Source organism: Glycine soja, chromosome 9 (genome assembly GCF_004193775.1).
Source record: "Glycine soja cultivar W05 chromosome 9, ASM419377v2, whole genome shotgun sequence".
In the NCBI taxonomy this organism is placed as follows: domain Eukaryota; kingdom Viridiplantae; phylum Streptophyta; class Magnoliopsida; order Fabales; family Fabaceae; genus Glycine; species Glycine soja.
Window position 1 is genome coordinate 36,920,823 of NC_041010.1, and position 14,409 is coordinate 36,935,231.

At 27.3% G+C, this 14,409-nt stretch overlaps 1 protein-coding gene across 2 annotated transcripts; it reads left to right on the plus strand.

The window, feature by feature from the left end:
- The first annotated feature begins 3,537 nt into the window (after window positions 1–3,537).
- Window positions 3,538–10,716, plus strand: LOC114368671. Of its 2 annotated transcripts, none has more exons than XM_028325898.1 (6): window positions 3,538–4,427; window positions 8,012–8,229; window positions 8,322–8,565; window positions 8,684–8,769; window positions 9,160–9,251; window positions 9,969–10,716. In XM_028325898.1, exons 1-6 carry the CDS (start codon window positions 4,293–4,295, stop codon window positions 10,241–10,243), a joined length of 1,050 nt encoding a protein of 349 aa, XP_028181699.1. In that variant the 5' UTR covers window positions 3,538–4,292; the 3' UTR covers window positions 10,244–10,716. The 2 variants fall into 2 exon arrangements, with proteins under 2 accessions (XP_028181699.1, XP_028181698.1); XM_028325897.1 differs by lacking the exon at window positions 3,538–4,427 and adding an exon at window positions 6,715–7,235.
- The last annotated feature ends 3,693 nt before the right edge of the window (window positions 10,717–14,409 follow it).

A 14,409-nucleotide genomic window follows, 5' to 3' on the forward strand; every position in this document is an offset into this window, starting at 1 on the left:
AATGCAAGGTTACATCCTTTTGTAAATGAATAGAATATGTATTTTTAATGTAAAGAAGTTATATAATGTTATTTCATCATAAATTATTATATATATAATTTTTTTATAATAATTATCTTAATAATGATAATAATAATAGATAAAATGTTAACTCATATTTTTAGGATATCCATGAAGAACTTAAAAAGTATAAATATTTTTAATAGAAGACGAAAAATTAAGTTTTTTTTTTTTTTACTTTCTAGTGATTTTCATAATAAATAATTTTATTTTAATTCTTTAACCAATATTTTTAACTAATATCATAAAAATACTGCTGAGCAATAACCTTATTATTATTTTCAAATAGTTAAAGAAAACTATTTCTCGAGATGGGATAATGGTTAAAGCAAATTTTTTCCAAAATGACAAAAGTCAAAGTTCACTTTATGAAAGCAATTATTTTCGGATAAATATCAATAATATCTTTGAATAAAAAAAATACTTTTTAGGTTACTTATTATAATATTCGATTAACTAAAAACTCAATAAATTTAGTCAAGAATATAAAATTAAACCTTAATTAGTACTATTATTTTTCAGAACTATTCATGTGAAGTGTGAAAAGAACCAGAAAAAAATTAATGAGTTATGCTTCTTTTGTTTTATTGTTACATTATTCTAAAATTGACTTTTTAAAAAAATAATTTTTGGAAAAATTGATTAATATAATAAACATTTTAATTAGACCTTATAAAAATAATTACACCACACTTTTAATTTAAACATTATAATAATAACCAGAATAAGTATTAATAGTATCTTCAACTTAAATTATTAAAAATCATGTTAATTACTCCTTTTGGTCTCAAATATAAAATAAATTAATTTACACTAACTAAAAAAGTTTAATTATATTTAATTATATTAATTTTAATTAAAAACTAAATTTTTTCAAGTTACCATTCATTCAAACTTAGTATAAAAAAAATCATTAAAACTAAAATCTTAATTAAATGAAAGTAAAATTAATTGGTTTTATTTTATATTTAAGATTAAGAAACTATTTTTTTTCTTATATTTGAGATCAGAAAAAATATACCGGTTATTCATTAATTCATATCATTAATAGAATTATTTAAACAATTGTCTTTAATTATAAAATCATGTTCACTATACATCTCTACTAAAATGGATGATTGTGACTCTATAAATATCATACCAAGTATTTATGAATAGAGTCGATTTTTCGTATTAAATATTTTATATTATTAAATAATAATTTTTATAAATATTTCTATATTATGTTATGAATTTAATATTTATAATTATCTTTGGATTATTTTAAAATAATTATTTTAACAATTAAAAAATTTATCATTATGATTGAATAATTATATACAACTTTTTACTTTACCAATTATAGGTATTTTTCTCTCTTATATTATTCTCTGTTTTCTACAGGATGTTTTAAGTCAGATAAATTTAACTCATGAAACGCATATAGAAAATAAAGTCTCGAGTTATTTTCTAACATTCCTATGCATTTTCACGTTACACTGAATAATTTTAATTATTAAATAACTCTTGAAAATCTTAAAATATTATTATATTAGTCATTTAATTTTTATCATTAAATTAGTCTTTAAAAAAGTTCATGATATTTGCTTAAAAAAAGGTTCAAGATATTATTATATTTATTTTTAATAAAACTATCTTAAAAACTCATTTAGTAATAAAATAATGTTAAAAAATTACTTTATTAACAATGCTATTGAAAGATTAATATATTATTTTTATCTAAACCATAAGTATCCTTTATTAAAAATATCCTTTATTAAAAATAATCCTATTCAAATTGGATAAAATTATTATAAGTATGAAAAAAATTTCTTTATTATTTAACACAATTATGTGCTCAGCCCTTGAACCCGAAAACTATAATTGAATTATAACAACCTAAATTCATAGATGTAGGTGTGTTTGGTGATTGAACAACCAATAAAATAAGATTTTAGTTTTTTTTAAAAATTAAAATAATAAACTAAGTTCTTAATAGCTAACATAATTATACAGTATTTTGAATTATCAACTTAAGAGTTTACTATAATAACTTAAATATCAAAGGCAATGACTTATGACTTTTGAATGACTCCTTTAATTTAAGAGAAAAATAGTTATATAGTGACATTGAATTTATTTTTTCACAGTTATCTAATCACAATATTATTATATATAATAAATTTATTAAATTTTAAAATAATTATTTTAAAATAATTCAAATAATATTTTATGATTGAATAATATTATAAAACTATTTAAAACATTAAACTCTTGATTTAAAATGAAAAATAGATGTTTGTATGAGTTAAAATAATTATTGTAAAAATTAAAAAATTATTTTAAAATATTAATCAATCAAAAATCAATATTAATATGATTTTTAAGATAATTATTATAAAAATCAATAAATTTATATTATATAATAAATTATGATAACGGTCTAATTTTTTTTTCACAATTACTACATAACCTATTTTTTTTCAAATAATATATATATTCTCAGTTTATAGAGCTTTAATGTTATTATTATCATAAAATTCATATAAAAAGTAATTTTTATTAATTAATAATATAAAATTCTTTCTACTTGTAATAATAATAATTCAGCTGGTATATTGGATTGAAAAACAAACCATCATCATCAGACGTTGATTTCTGTACGTTGATTAAACCAGCAAATGTATTTTATTTATTTATTTATTTATTTTATTACTCATGAGGTTTAATTGTAACGTTACATTTTTACAGCATGATGACGCATGTTCCTTACTGAGAACACAGCCAAATTAAAATACTCCAGCTAATATAACTTGTTTCTGCACAAATAAATCCTAAACCCCAGTATTAGTTACGTTATCCTAAAAGATATTCGACACGTGTTCCATGTTGCAACCCAATTATTGATAGAAAACTCTATACAATTTAAATTCAAAAACTAAAAAAATAAAAGAATCTGAAGCAGAGTTAAGAACAAAAACTTGAAGATAAGGACAAAAACAACCTGTCACCAAATTAAATAAATAAATAAATTGAAAATTAAGAGATATTAAAATTAATAACCCAATTAATAATTATATTAAAAGTATTCAATGAAATTAAATAATATAAGATAATATTTAATAACATAATTAATTGCTTGATCAAATCTTAAATCTTCAAAATATATAAGATAATATTTAATAACATAATCAATACTATATATTTTAAAATTTGAGATGCAATAAATAATAATTTTATTTTCTGAAGAGATTAATATTAATAATTTATGTGAAATAAACATTTTATTTTAGCTAAAAAAAAGTGTTGTGTAGGACATACATAATAATACACATAAAAATAAAAACAGCCTCTGACAACACTTTTGCCTTAACACGCGGCGAAGCGAACTCTCTCTCCTTCGCCACCGCGACGCGCCATCACATAGCTTCCCTTCTCTTTCTTCATTCACTTTTTTTTTTTTTCTCTTTCAATTTCAAACAGACACTCTCTCTCTCTCTCTCTCTCTCTCTCTCACTCTCTCTATAAATCTTCTCTTTCTATGTCACTTTTGTCCAAAAACAAAATCAGCAAAAATAAAAGGCCCCAAAATCCGTTTCTCTTATCTTCCAATTAATTGAGTAACTGATTAAGCGCTTCATCTTCAACAACACCAAAAAAAACATACACCAAAAAGGAGTTACATTTGTTCATCTTCTTCTTCTTCTTCAACTCCAATTTGGGTCACCAAAATATCCTCCACCTTTATCAAACTGAAGCATTTAAAAAACCCAGAAGGGTCAATTATTTCCTTGCATTTCCTAGCTTAAAATATTCAGTAGGTGCACTTGGTCCATTTGCTTCTTTCTCTCCATTAGCAATTATTATTACCATCCCCTTTTACCCCCTCCCTTTTCTTATTTTCCCATTTGCAATTTTAATCAACCTTTCTTCTTGATACCCCCACCCCATCAAATCCATGATGAAATGTTTCAAATCTCTTCCTATAAGGAGAGTAGCAAAGTTCTTCCCCCCGAAAAATAAAATCTTAGATTGATTAAACCACATCCTATCCTACTTACCCATATTAAAAAAAAAAAAAACATGATCTTTAGTCCCTTATATGATACACTCTACATAATGAGAGAGACTTGAGAGCTTCCTATATATACAAAAAAGAAAAGGCATTTAAACCCATTTGCTCAATCACTCTCTTGTGGGTTTTTTGAGAAAATTTTCCATCACTTTCTCGGGAAAATCTCTGAGAAACGACAATGCCCTCTTCCACCACCTCTTCCTCATCCTTCACAACCTCTTCATTCACATGTTGCTCCGCAAGTTCTCCTTCGAACCTGGAACGCTTTCTTCAATGTGTCAGTCCTCATGTTCCTTCTCAGATTCTACCCAAGGTATTCCATTTTATTTATTTTAATTTTCTCTTCTTTTTTTTGGTTAATTTATTTTTTTGGTTCGTGTTCAAGTACTTCTATTTGTCTCTCTGGGTTGATTCTCTTTGTTCCGATTCATCGGACGGTGCGTTTGTTTGTTTGTTTTGTTGTGGTTGTTTAATTTTTATTTTTCTAATTCCTGCAAATCCCATACACAATAAATAGAATATTTTTTTGGATCTTTGTTCGATTTTCATTGTTTCCTTTTTCCCTCGTATTTATCTTTATGAATGATTACAGGGTCAAACATTTTTATAGTTATTATGCATTATCCGTGTAATATTTTTTTTATATTGTGAATCAATTAAAATTATATTTTGTCCAATATTAATGTATAATTTATTTTCTCTTTTAAATAACATCCCTTATTTTGATTTGAGTAAATGGCCTGTATATTGACTTTGTATATTATATCATTCAATTCAATTAGAAATTGTTATATAAGGCAGTTTTACTAATTTACTTGATAATTGCTTTAAAAATTCTATATATTATGATATTTATGGAATTTTTTTGACTAGTTGATAAGTGGATATACATTATTTTTTATTATTTTAGTTTCAGTAAATATTTTATTTCTTTAACTTATTATTATCTGCATATATTCTGATTTTGATTTTTCCGTTCTTAGAATATTTGTACCTGTTACGCACATTTATGAGTATTCGAGAGGAAGTAATTACTAGTATTATAAAAAATTGAAATAAAGTAATTCAAGTTGGGAATACGGAAGGTGGATATGAAAAAAAATTAAACGTGTGCTCTTGTGTTCTTTTAATGTCTGATATCAAATAATAAATGAGAATATCCGTACCTTTTCTTTTTTAACTCTTTCTTGTATTGTTGTTCAAAAAAGTTTTCATGGGCTAATGCTACTCAGGCATAGCACAAAATAATATGGTTTTTGTCGAAATTTGTTAAGATTTTTTTTAATCAGTCAAATTTGTTTTGATTTGTTTTTTGGTGGATCAAATTTTTTAAGATTTTATTGTTGATTTTTTTGTACAATTGTTGTTTTAGACAAACTATTAGCTTTCTAGTAAATTTTTGTCGTATCCTATCGCAATTAATAATTAATATATAAAAGATTAAATAAAAATTAAATATACATTTAATATCTTAATGACATAAAAATGTTAAATAATACTTTTTCTAATACAGTAGTAATTTCGAAAATTATTAACATGATCAGTTAAGATAGTTTGGATTTATTCTATTTAAAAATAATAAAATGAGTCGCGGTTACTTTTTTTCTTCTCTTCTTTTGAGTGTTCAAATGTTTAAAAATTCGTTGAATACTACGTGAATATCTTTCTATTTGTCAACTCTCATTAAATATATTAATGAATTTAACTTCTTTCAGAATATACTTTAAAAGAGAAAATATAATCATAACTGTTGATTAAAAAAAATTTAAATTTTGATTTTAAATAAAATGTTTATCTCAAATTAATAACCAAATTCAATGATAATATGTTAATGTCAAATGAGTTATGGTTCCTTTAATAATAAATAGCCATTTGTTTTATTCTATTTGAATTATTATTATTATTATTATTATTTTTATTAACTTTGTTTATTTGCTTGTCTTTCATTTTCGTTTTCTCTGTGGGACTGTGATTGTGCATTTGTGGCGTTGAAGGGATCTGTCACTGGTGAGAGGAGACATTAATAAGTTAATGTTAATAATGAAAACTCTGAAACGGTGTCGTAAAGATACGAAGCCTTTTTGTCCTGTGTAGGGAATATCCATTGGATGCCTTTTGAAAAATCTCCCTCCACGTTTCATTTTTTCAATTATTATTATAAATAAAATAAATAAATGTTTAATAACCCATGGTTGATATTGACACCAAAGTTTTCTTAGTCGGGGAAAAAGACATTTTATTGTTTTTTTGTTATTTACCTAAAACCCTCGTTTATTTTTCTTGATTTAGAAAAATAAATATAAGGCGTTTTTATTTTTTTGTTTCTCAACTTACAAAATTGCATTAATTATTATACACCACTTGTGTGATTTGTCTTCTTACGTGGATGTGAGACATTACCCATTATCCTCTCTGCAAACCTGTTTGAAAAAAATGGAAAGTTAATAACTAATTAGGTAAGTTTAATACACCTTGCTTGTAAGATTCAAATTTGATAACACGTACTTACACCAAATCCAATCATTCTTTGGTAGAAAATTAAAAAAAAAATCTGAAATAGGAAGGATAGGGTGAGACCACAGTTTTTTAATTCCAATTATTTTTTGACTTGACAAATTTCAGTCAGAGTACCAATTCAATGAATGGAAAAAAATCCTAAAAAATCTGTAAATCTGTGATATTTTTGCTTTGAGGGAAATCTGTGGGTTTTTTGTTTGATTAAGGCATGGATAATAGTGAATAATAAGTAATTGTTCTTAGTCAAAGTGGTTTTATGGGGAAACTATGATACTAGATCTGATTTGGAGAGAAATTAAAGGTTTCTACTTTCTTCTTCTCTTGGCCTGTGGTTCAAAGGACAAGGGCCAAACTTTCAAGATAAACCATAAAATATTCTTTAATGAGATTACTGTATGTATCTCTGGCGGCTTAGAGTTCACCTTTTGTGTCGTGTGTGATGGGGAAATTGGTCATTGCATTTTGTGGGCACAGGCCACTAGTTTTGATTGGTGGTCCAGTGAATAAAATGTTGATCCTAGTATTACTATCATTCATTTTTTTGTGGCAACCTATTATGGAGAAAAATGGGTCCTCTGGGGTTTCCTATTTGCTTGCTTTTTTGGTACGACATTACAATGTCATTCATTATGTGATTTTTCTATCAGCATCTGTTGTTTAGAGAATCAGTCAATGCTTTATGGCTGTTCAAAATTTGGCAAGTGAAGGAAACAAAAAAGCAATGTTGTGGAATATACTAGCTGCTGCTAGCAGTTTTGCTTTTTAATTTGTTACTGTTTATAGTGGTTAATGACTTTTTTTTGTCAACTATTCCTATTTTTAACATATTCCCTTAGCCTAAACTTTTATCTTTTACTAATTGGTAGTTAAAACAGCATTGTAGATGAATTCAGGAATGTGTTTCTTGCATTTTAACTCAGTTTCTAACAAATAACCTCTTTTTGCAATATTGGACACAAATGGGTAACATTGGATTATGAGTTTAATTTATATGCTCTATTACTGTAATTTTTTTACCATTGCCAATCAATAAAAAATTTTTGTTGCTGTGACTTTTATGGTAGTTATTGTAAGAGTTAACAAATTTACCAAAACATGACAATTTGTAATTGGATAACAATGTAATAACCATTTACATTATCAGTGTATTTACTCTTGCATTATTTGTCCTCTTGTAATAAACTATTTTTGTTTATAGTTAGGTGATGAGAGAAAGTGAAGTTGTGTTAGTGCTGGATGTGATTTAATGTGCTTTTTTTTTCTTTCTGGTTTTTAATGCAATTAAGAAATATTGCTATTCATTGTATTAGAAGGGAGAGGGACCATTAACATGGTGATTTGTTTCCTTAATTTTCTCTGCTTTTATCATGTAATTTGCAGAGCTGCTTTAGTGATCTAAATCCCCTCTGGCAGCCTCTTGGTAAGGACACAATTGAATACTTCACTCTGCAAGATCTTTGGGACTGCTATTATGAATGGAGCGCATATGGTGCTGGTACTCCTGTGATGTTGGAGGATGGTGATACCGTGACTCAGTACTATGTTCCATATCTATCTGCTATCCAAATCTACACCAACAAGTCTGTTGTCGCTTCTCGGTACGTTGGAAACAATACCTTGTCATGTGTGCTTATATACTAAATATGTAAACAAAATGGTCTAAATGATCTTCCCCTTTTTTGTTTTGTAGCAATCGGAGAGAGGATAGTGATGGAGTTGAATTTGAAAGTGATTCATGGAGTGAGGATAGTTCAAGTGATAACCTATCTAGATCATTAAGTAACAATTCCAGCAAAGCTTGGGAGGATGCTGTTTCTGAGGATTCAAGCTGTGACCAGGAGGGTTCATGGCTAAGGGATAACAAGCTTGGCTGCCTTTACTTGCAGTATACTGAGATGGCTTCACCTTACTCGAGGGTTCCACTTGCGGAGAAGGTATTCTTTTATTGTCAAGTAGTATTCACTTTTCAGCACCTCTTCTCAATGTTAATAATTTTTGTCTGTATGTTACACTCACAATAAATACATCACTTTTGATTGTTTCTTGTTTCAGATAGACGAGTTAGCTCGAAGTCACCCGGCATTATTAACATTGAAGAGTGTGGATCTTTCCCCAGCAAGTTGGATGGCTGTTTCTTGGTGAGCATAGTTTGTTGCTCTTGTTACATGTAATTTTTTTTCCTGTATGAAATATGTGAACTGTTTACATTGTCTCTAAAACCATTTTATTTTTGTAAATATATCTTTGAAGATTTGGTCTTTAACTAAGCTAAATAGCATTGTGTGGTTTATGTAACTTCCCTCATCTAGTAAGATAAGGCTTTTGTTGTTGGTCTTGTAATGAAGACAAAGTTGATCTTATGTCTGTGATTTGATAGACAAGACGAAGTCTATAGCTACCATGATATAAATTGGTTAGAGGAATACACTTTTTAATTCATAGTTTCTGTATCTTTTTTATTGTAAGATGACTAGGCTATGTTAGTTTCCATGGTAGAGATGTTATACTGACTTTTCATAATTGAATAGGTACCCAATTTATACTGTCCCATGCCGGAACACTGAAAAGGACTTGGAAGCATGCTTCCTCACTTACCATACATTGTCATCATCTTTCGAAGGTATCTTAATGTAATTTTTTTCTAATCAATATTTTCTTTTCTGGAAAATGAAGAAACAGATCAAATTAGTTGTAGTTCTTGCTATTTCTTAGGAGGTAGTGGCAAATTGTTCAGTCATAGATCAAATTCAAATCTTTTGAGGTTTGCTAGGTTTTCTCATTAATCACCCCTGAAGTAATGAACATCACGAGTGACATTCAATTACATTAATCCAAATTTTACTTGAATAAAGGATATTAGAGTACGGTATTAATGGATTTTCAATCTAATATTTTACAGTCTGTTTATCTGCATGAGTTTTCGGCCATTAGATAAGCATGCATGATGCATAAGTATTGAGACTTTCATCTGATATCCTTTACACATTATTTCTTTCTAAAATCTATGTCAAGAGGTAAGTGTTACCCACTATTTCATTTGTCTTGTCAGTAGAAAACATTGGTATACATTTTTTTAATTTGGTCTTTAACAAGTCAAATGGCTTTGTGTGGCCTATGTAGTCAACTTCACCTATTAGGATAAAACTTTTGTTTTTGTTGTTACCAATAGAAAACATTGGTATACATTTTTTTAATGTGTTTTGGTATACTGCATAATGAAAAAGAGACTAAATGAGCATTAATTACACTGTGGTTTGGTTGACATAATTTCTTGTAAAGCTGGCCTTGATCTCATTCCTTCTGAAAACTTGACATTATCTCTATTGTGTGTATGCAGATTGTGCAATGGAGTGTGATGACATTGACATAGGGAATGATCCACATTGCTCCATCCAAGGAGAGAAATGCAAGGAAAAGAACAGTGGCCATGTCTCTCTCCTTCCATTCGGGCTAGCAACTTACAAAATGCAAGGAGACATTTGGCTAAACCCTGAACCTTATGACAATGAAAAGATATCCTATCTGTACAGTGCAGCAGACTCATGGTTGAAACAGCTCAATGTCCATCACCATGACTTCAACTTTTTCACATTACACAACAACACCTTGTAAATTGGCTGAGTAGAGACATCACCATGTCCATCTTTCAATTCACTGACTGCCCCTTTGTTTAGCTTTGAACTCTGACACCGGCTAAGGAAAAAAGGTTCCCCTTGGAGAATTTCTGGAAACATTCAGAAACTCAAGAGTTTATATCTGAAAAAGAGTGTATAACCCCATGCAATGTAAAGTTTTGTTAATGGGGGTGAGTTTTTTTTTTACCTTCCATTTTTTTAGTAGTACTTTATTTTAGTAAAATTACAACAGTTTGCTCTAGGTAACTAAACTATGATATGTTTTGTACTATAGACCTTTATAGTACTTTTTTTAGTAAGATTATCACAGTTTGCTCTAGGTAACTAAACTATGATATTTTGTAATATAGACCTTTTTTTTTTTTCTTTCCAAACTTGTCCTCAAGTTAAATTTTGTATATTTTGGTACTTCTTTTTAATCTTATGGGCAGAAGCTATTTAGTGTCGTTTTGGATAAGCTTAACAAGAATGGGACCCAATCTAGCATCATTGTTATGGCGTGCGCCAAGAGCAGAAAACATAGCTGGTAAATTTCTTTATGTAAAACCAATATTGAACTATTGGTTCAACCACTTTAACAGTTTTTTTTTTTTTTTGCATAAAGTGCTGCACTTGCTAGTTGTAAATAAGAATTTGTAGTTCTATTCTTTTCCAATTTTCAATCCCAGATAAACAAACCATTCATAAAGTTAACCCCCCCAAAAAAAAAGAAGAGAAAAACATCCGATCTTTTGACCATGGCGTAAGGCTTTTTCTAATGAGTAAAAAAAGAAGGAAAACAACCCTTCTTATAGCACAAGGATTCAAAAGATCAGGTTTAGGGGTGGCTAAATTTTTCAAAAACAATTGATTACTCGAACCGAACTAATTCAATTTGATAAAAATGTAAAATTATATAAAAAAGGAAAATCATAATAGAGAAAAAAGTAAGAAGTATGGAATTACACAACATAAAATAGTAGAATTATAAAATTATACTACTTAAAAATAAAAATTTCTAAAATAGTATGATTTCAGCATGGTTCAAATTTTATATGCTCAAATTTGATAACTGAACTGATGATACCGAGTTCGTAATTTTAAAATTTAAACCAAATTGATGATCCGAATCAATCTGAATATTTTACTTTGATTTAGTTTAGATTCATCATGTCATTGATTCGGGCTAGAACATGTTGGCCCCTAGTAAGGTCATTGTTAAATTGGTAGGAAACATTAATCCCTGTGAGCAGGATCATTGAGACGTCCCTGTGAGTAGGATTATGGAGATATGCGCGTGGATTTTGTTGACGTAAATTTCTCAAATATCAAACCATGACAAGATGAGTAATAAGATCTATAGAAATCAATAAGAGATGTCTTGCTCATGTTCACGAGGTTTTAAGGAAAGGGCACTACGTTATTGGACAAGATGTGGCCCATAAGCCACTCACCTATGGCTTGTTTGTCTGTTTGACTGTTTCATATAATAATTTGGAGTCTGCATTTTTGCATTTTAGTTAAGAGAGTAAAAAAAAAATATTTTTACTCTTAAAGTATTCACTTTTTCTTTTTTCATTTTATATTAAAAATCACAATTATAAATTAAAATTTGTAAAAGTATTTTCTAACTTTAAACTAAATACAGCCTTCACAAAATTAGTGGTCATTGTGAATCTAGGTATAATATTTTGTGAATAGAAGGTGTGCCTAAGTTTTTGTTCACCAACCCATATAAACTGAAGAGAATCTCTTACAACGAGAACTCTTGGTGGTTAGGTAATTCTTAAGATGGCTATATTGTGGTGGAGAGTATATATATGTAATTGAAATTCTACGTCAACCTATCGTATGCCTCATATCGCTATCCTCGATTTAAATTTACACATTAATTAGTCTTTCAGAAACTTTAATCATTAACTTAGTCCCTCAAAAATTCAAATAGTCATCGTATTATTTTTTCAAGAATTTTATGCTAAATTAGTCCCTTAATATCACCACATATTTTTATTTTTTTATACAAAAAAGATAAATTAAAGTGATGGTTAAAAATATCTTCACGGGGCATAGATTAAATTTTTGAGACGGAGAAAAAAAAACAACGATTTTAGTGATAAAACTTTGAATAACTAATAATAATAACGTGTTTTTTGTACATAACTAATACAATAACGATTGGAAATATCGGCCTTAAAAAACGATTTGAAATATTAAATGAGTATTGAGTAATACAATAACGCATGTCATTTTGGAGAACCAAATCTGAGTTTTTCTCCATATTTTTTACGTTGCTTAGATAAATATATAGTTTACTTTATTCTCCAATTTTGTTGATTATAATGCATATATTCCTTACCTGTGCATTTTGTCTCTTTTCCGAATGCGCATGATGATTGTCACTGTCATTATATGGTTGAAGTTGGAATTTCATTGTTTTTTTAGTTGTTTCATACTTGTTCTTTTACCAAAAGTGATTTGAGTTATTCGGCTTGGTGCATATGTGAAAAGGCTATATCTTATATCTCGTACTTACTAGAATATTTATATTTATTTGATAGAGAAAGTGTGGTATTTATATTTGTAAATTGTTAATCATTCCTTTAGAAGTATTTTAGTTATTTTGGTTTTATTCATGTATGGAAAAGTTATGTTTTACTTTTATAGTAATATATATTGAATAGGGAAAGTATGATTATTATTCTCACAAATCGTTTTACATTCGCGTAAAAGTATTCTTTATTATAACGATGATGAATAAAAAATTCAAAATATAAATATCGAAAGAGAAATTTAACTAATTTATTTTGATTTATTTATTTTATGTTAATTAATTTTTACAATGTCACATCATAATTAAATAATTTATATATATTTTACTCAAATGATAATTTGTTTTACTCATAAGCAATTGTTGCTTATATAAACAATCAAAGCTTCATTTTAAATAATCTAACATGACACGTAGATTATCTCTAATGAAAAAAAATAACTGCATCTAAAAATAAATAATTCGTTAAACAATTAAAAGATGTTTTTAAGAAGTTAAATTGATATTAAATAGAATAAGTTTATTAATAGAGATATTTCACGAGTCAAACCAGTTGAAATGGCTATTCGATCCAAGTTTGAGACATTATTCTTTAGACATTCATTTTAGACACATTGATTAAAAAGCCTTGTGATAAAAATGTAGAGTAATGATATGATTTTTCAATACATAAACTAATTCTTAAAGTAATATAACTTGTATGGAATATGTTTTTAGTGCATAAATTTTTTGAATTTTTTTTAGCCTTTGAATTTTTTTTTATTGGTTAATGTTCCTAAATTTTTGTTCCGTTCTTATTTGTATTCTTTAATTTTCTCTCTCTCTCTCTCTCTCTCAGTTTTAGTGTTTTAACAGGGATTAAAATAAAAAGTTTATAAAGTTTCAGGGGTTAAAAAAAATCCCGTTTCTCATGATCATATCATTTATAGGAACCACCTAGTTAATTTCCAAACACTACAACCATGTTAGCCACACCATTCATGGAGTTAACTTTAAGAATCAATATTCAACAAAAATGTGGGGATAGGAACTAAAACTCTTTTTTTTTTTTTCATTGAGGGATCAATACTTAAAATAACACTAACTAAATATACTTTAAAGTTAAAGTATGAATGCTATTTTTAAAATATGAATATCAAGATTTCAAATCATACTCATTTTTTTTATTAATAAAATTGCGGAGAGGAAATTTCACAATTCTGGAAATAACAACATGGGTAAATTTTCTCTCAAAAGGGAAATACTTTTCACATAAATCGAGTAAAAAAAAATCATTGTAAAAAATTCTTATACAGACTCTCATCTCTCAAGACTTATAGACTTAACATATTTCTACAGGCCAAAGCCTTTTGGGCAAATCATATCCATCATCACATTCATTATAAGCTAATGGGAAATTTTGAAAAGGATAATTATTATTATATTTGATAAGATATTTTAGTTAGTTTTTAACTTATTTTATTAATTAAAAATTTGTTTAATTGTTTGGTAAATAAATATCTTTTTAATAAAATTTCATTAGCTTATAATATTTTTTAAAACGCTAATTGAAGTAGGATTTTTTTAAAATGTTAACCTTTAATTTTTTTTATATTTTCTTTCCTTTATACCCTTAA